The sequence below is a fragment of the Rhyacophila brunnea genome, unplaced genomic scaffold (assembly GCF_057557595.1).
Source record: "Rhyacophila brunnea isolate RB1 unplaced genomic scaffold, BYU_Rbru_1.0 scaffold_17, whole genome shotgun sequence".
Taxonomy (NCBI): domain Eukaryota; kingdom Metazoa; phylum Arthropoda; class Insecta; order Trichoptera; family Rhyacophilidae; genus Rhyacophila; species Rhyacophila brunnea.
In genome coordinates, this window is record NW_028232827.1 from 36,271,599 (window position 1) to 36,277,598 (window position 6,000).

At 33.0% G+C, this 6,000-nt stretch overlaps 1 protein-coding gene across 1 annotated transcript in view; it reads left to right on the forward strand.

The window, feature by feature from the left end:
* Positions 1–1,598, forward strand: part of gprs (speckle type BTB/POZ protein) — an 82,265-nt gene extending 80,667 nt beyond the window's left edge. The window contains exon 8 of the mRNA XM_085944473.1: positions 940–1,598. Coding sequence (XP_085800599.1) covers positions 940–1,110 — 171 coding nt within the window. The 3' untranslated portion in view covers positions 1,111–1,598. The remainder of the gene's footprint in view (positions 1–939) is intronic.
* The last annotated feature ends 4,402 nt before the right edge of the window (positions 1,599–6,000 follow it).

A 6,000-nucleotide genomic window follows, 5' to 3' on the forward strand; every position in this document is an offset into this window, starting at 1 on the left:
ACGACGCATTCGGCGCCAATACCAAATTTTGAAGGCATTAATTGCTTTCCGCTCCCTTGCTTCAGGGTCCATGACTCGACACCGAATAAAATTATGGAGAACACTAATATTTGCACAAGCATCATTTTTATGGAAATTAAAATTAGCCGTTCGTTGTCATCGTATTTTTCGCAATTTACTACCAATTAAGACAAATTTAGCTCACTTTTAGAGAAATGTTTAGTTTAATTATGCAGAAAGAAGAATTATTACGTTTAACACAATGGTACACGTTTTTCTACATTCTGCATTGATCACACAGGTTCCCTTCATACAAAAATGTTCTAAAAATCTATAAAGACTATTTCAGTGATTGCATAATATATCACATTCCATTTGCAGAAAGCAGTCACACTACATTAAAATAACATAAATATCTTTTTTTATCTCAGTTAAAATTATTCATACTCATAATTGATATAACGTGTGATTGGTGACTATCTATTTATCATTGAAATACTAGTATGCCGTGATAGGGTGTAGATTTAATTAAAAATCACAACTGATACAAAGTACCTATTTCTCTGTGTGAACTGAATTAATCAAAGATAGCTTTGTTTCTGAAAAAACCTGCAACACAACACCACTTAAGTAACCGATTAACAGTACAAAGAGCAATATAGGTATTACTGTTATTACGTTATTAGTCTTGAAATACTTACTCTGAGTTTTAGAGTTTGCAAATGTTTATTTTTTTATTTTAAAAATTGAAAAAGGCATACATAGACATTAACCGTAGATAATATGCTATTCGACCGTATATGTTTTTAAGATTTTTATTGTATGAGTCTTTGTTTATATTTTTTTATGTTTTTGTGTTATGTTTTATTTATGTTTATTAATTTATTATTTTTTTTAACCACCACATGGCGAATATCTTCACATGGGCCTGTGTTGCAGGCAGACCCAGCAAGTGTCGACCCCGGAAAGCTGTCCCCCCACCGAGTGAGGCGTGCCGGCCGATCCATGTCCGTCCAGTCGTCGCTCGACCCTTACGGCTCCAACACGACCCTCTCCTCATCTGGCTCCTCCGACCTGCCCTCTTCGGACGGCAAAAACCAGGCCAACTAACCCGCGGGGCGCGTTCCCCGTCCCCACCGCCCTCCGCGCCCCCCCAGACCTGACATCTGCCTCACCAGAGCAGACTCTGCCCATCCCAAGTCCGACTCCGACCGCTCCCGAAGAAGCTCCGACAACGACCGATCCAGAAGAGAATCCGACGGAGAACGATCCTCCCCAAGACAGCTATCAGCGCTTCTTCTTTCCAAAGCTGATAGTTTCGGCAAAAAAACTCCGAGCCCTACTGACAGATCTAGACGTGGTTCAGACAATGAAAGATCTATATCACCGAGGGTTCCGATAACTAAGACAGAATTACTTACTAGGGCTACTCCAAGTCCATCTGATAGATCTAGAAGAGGATCTGATAATGAGAAAACATCTCCAAGACCTGCGTCAAGAACTGATCGTCCTCATTCACCTACATCGTCTTCAGCAATAGATAAAACTCCATCTAAGCCTGATAGTGGGAAAGTATCTCCTAAGAAAGAACAGCCTCCTAAAAAAATAGAACAAAATGTTAAGCCGCCTGCAGAAAAACTTGGATTATTTTCTTCAATTAAAAGAGCTGCGAGTAAGAAGTTTGCAGAATCACGGAAATCACCAACGTTCTTCACTCCAAGGACTCCAGTTGACACTCCGCCTTTTCCATTAAGGAAACAAACCACTCTTCACGACGCACCGAGATCAAAATCTGACTCTGCACGTCACGCTGTCTTTACGAGACAGATCTCTGAAACTGTAGCTTCGGCCGCTAGTCCTATTTTCGATAAGTGCCATCCGAAAAAGCCTGAGAATAATTTCCCTGTCCGTAAATCTACGTCCGAAATCGAAACGACATTCCCATTCGACAGGAGCTTTCCGTTCGTCAAGAAAGCTTTGTCAGAGTTTGAGAATAGCTTTCCATTCTTCAAGCGCAAAATAGAGACGAGCTTTCCGTCAACGTCCGAAATGGAAACGAGCTTTCCGGCAACGTCGACGGAAATCGAGACCACGTTTCCTTATGTGAGGAGCCGACGCTCCGACGGTCAAAGACCCGCCTCTGTCTCGCCTAAGCATACTTTTACATTCAAAATTGTTTTAAAAAAAGTTGAGAGCACTCCAAATGCTTCTCTCGATACACTTTTCGACTAAATTGATGCCTGAAAGAATTACTTATGTACTTCTTTTACATGTTAGAATAATATTCGTTTACATTCTTGAAAAGTAAGCAAGGAATTTATTATTTTTTTATATCGTGGCAAACCACACCTGCCTTTATTGAAATTTATAAGAAAATAATTATCTCATCTTTAGAATGTCGTTTACATATTTTTAATTGTTTGCTATTATAAAGTTTGAAAATATTTCGACAGTATTTGGACGAAAAATGAATAGGTAATAAATATAACGTTTTATTGTGTTGTATTATGTATAATGCAGAAAAGGTTTCTTGAAAATTTCGATTTCTTACTGAATATTTCAACCATCATAATATTATTTAACCATAATAAATATGACTAAAAACTGTCAATTTAACGGTGGTAAACGATTATATTGATCATTGAAATAACATTAAACACTTAAACAGTGACAATCTGAATATATTTACATTAATTTAAATATAATTTTATATATATTCTGAAGTGAGACAAAAACATTAGTGACGATTACAAACTCCGTAATTTAATAGTTTTTAAAAGTGTCGCTAGTTTCTTTTTTCTTTCATTGTAATTTTATTACTTACGAATGGAATGATAAATAAATTCTCACTTTCCATGGCAATTAATTACCCTTATTGTTTTCTGTTCAAACAATTTTCATATTTAAATTGTTTTACCAGTCAAAGTAAACATTAAAAATCGTTCATTATTCAGTTTAAACCTGTTATTTGGCTCAACGAATGTGTGTGTAACGTCACTGCTTACCAACGCGGTTTCTAAACAATAATAAAATTAATTGTTAGCCATTAGATCGAGTTTATTAGTCAAGTTAATACTGTGGAGTCCGACACACATTGAAGAAACGGCATGTGACTAAATCAGACGCCCAAAGTTTATTTATGTTTAATTATGAAACGGAATTTTCAAAGCTCTGCATTACAAAACGTAGATTTTCCAATTATAATAATTTTAGTCCAAATAACTGTTCAACTGAAATTTATATTTATAATGAAGACAATTCATAGTATTATAACTATAATCAAGTCCGGTCTCAAGTATTCTCTTTAAATATTACAAAATGTATACAATATTGATTTCATTTTAAATTTTATATTAAAAGTGTGCTTTATTACATATATTTTAATAAGCTATAAACTTTGTATTTAATAATATATGAAAAAAATCCTCGATTATGTCACCCCGTGTGAACGTTTTGTAAAAGTAATTAATCGTTGATCCTTATGATAATTTTAAGAAAAAAATGGTTTGACTAAAAAAAACCTTATTTTAGTAGTAATAAGTTCATTTTCATGGTGCGAAATTTTTTATTATTTTTTAAATTATAAAAAAAAATTACGACTATAAAAAATCTCGATTTTTTTTGTCACATTTAATTTAATAAATTGAAATGGATAAATGAATATATTATTATTAACGTCGGTGGTGTGTTTTCGGAAATTATTATTGTTAATTTAAAATTTTGTAAGTTTATATTTTATTTAAGAGTCGTTAAACTGATTAATTAGGGTACATCAGAAATGTGTGTGTTTTAATATTTATTGATATATCAAATTCATCGTGTATATTATATTCGAATAAACGTTTTGTCACAACATAGTATTAAACTCTCCAATATTATTAATGTTGTCATCACAGTTCAATGTTTAATTAAATTATAAAAAAAAAATATTATAGGCATCAAACTTATGGGAAATTGGTTTGGCTTCAATGATAAGTGTTGAGTTTGCTTCAAAAGCTTGTTGAGCTTCAAAAGCTTGAGTTATTTATTTATACATGAAATTATATTATAATACTTCATGTCATATAGCACTTAGCTTAATAAGGAACTAAGAATGAGTCTGATTTTTGTTTTGTATTGGATTGTTACCTAACATTATGAGTGTAGTTGTGCTTGAATTACGAAACATGCAAAAATCAAATAGAATGTCTTGAATATATTATTATAGCGCCTGTACACATCTATGGAATTACCTGCACCAATAGTGTGTATTTAAAACTATCGCCATAATAACTGTTTACACGTATAAGTGCTGACAGTCTCGACAATCTCATTCTTCATTCTTCGATGTTGCCATTGTATGGTGCTATTTGACAGGAGGTTGAAACGTTAAAATGAGTCTCTGCGCGGTGTAGTTCGTTTATTTTCAATTTCACCACTATCGTTCTACTGCGCAGGCGTAGATATCGCACAATCCAACTATCGCGTGAAAATTCAGAAGCTTCCGATTTATTTTTTGATCCATGAGTGTAATCTTGCAAGTTGCACGATAATATGTGTTTACAAGTGCTTTTTTTTAATATGGCCTTATACTTTAAAATTTTATTAATTATTTAATAGAGACGTTTGTAAATTCATTAAAAAGTTTACAAAAAAAAAATACTTTATTGTTTATTGTGTTTTTGATTCAATTAAAAGAAACGATATGTTTTTTTGTAAATTGTACTTAATTTAATATTTCGCAAATCCGTTGTCACACTAGATAATATAAAAGACGTTTGGAGAAATTAACGTTCTGTTAAATCGACATTTCAATGATTTAACTATAGTTTAGATTGAAAACGTTGCTTAAAATGGATTGCGTTTTCTGCAGGATATAGTTTGGTTTAATAGTAAAGTAGCTTATTTTGATAAAACTCTGGGTTATCATGAGGTTTCTGTTCTTGTTATCATAAAGTATGTGAGATCAGATGTAGTAAATTATAAGTTTTTATATTTACAGTCTTCTTAGTGAGATTTTTTTTTATTAAAAATGAAATTATCATGAGGTATGCATACATTCAAAATACACTGATGTGAACCTAGCAATTGCGTATCACGTCACCTCTGTGACAGCATTTCGCTTCACTGCGGAAGTGTACATAAGTATGTACTACACCTCAGAATGCCGCAGGATGTAGGCAAATTATGCTAACTATCTAGTTTTTATTTCTTTGATTATTTCTGTGAATGTCCATTTATAGTATGACTGAGAAGATGATCATTCTCATTCATGTAAAAGAACCACTGGCATTGTATGATGGTATGATTTCAGTTATCATACAGAGTGTAACCTAAGTAAACAATAAAATACGAGTATGTACTCTACATGGACACTTTATTTACTTCGCATTAGAGAGGATCTTTATAAATGTTGTCTTTTAGTAATTTAGGTTTAGGTCGTATTTGTTGCAAGCAATCAATGAGTATTACAGACCATCCCTTCCCATTCAAATGTCTTCAAATTTATAATAAATCGCCAAACCAATTTCTATTTAATAGTTCTTAATACGTATATATGTACGTGTCGAACATTTCTGGTGTACAAATTGACGCGTTTTAATATATTATACTAAAGTGTGTTTTCGGTGGGATCAAAAATTTTAATTGTATTTTTCGGTGTATCCAAGCTTATTGACTACGACAATCCCCATACAATTTCGTCGGTGTTGTGAACGTTTGGATGTTTTACAAAGTAATGTATTATGATACAAAAGTGTATTGTATTTATTAAACTATAAACGTAACGGCGGAGAAGGCGGGTCCTTTGAGGCATTACGAAATGTGGTTTCACGGCCTCTACCATAATAACTATGTATTTAAATTAATTGTATTGTATTAAATCATACCTTAAATAAACGCACTTAAACAATACGTATTTAACACAAAAATCCTGGCCGATGTGACATGGCATTAGTGTCTTATACCGCCCTATGTATATGTAGCCTTTATATTATTTTAATTTAACTACAGTCCGACTTG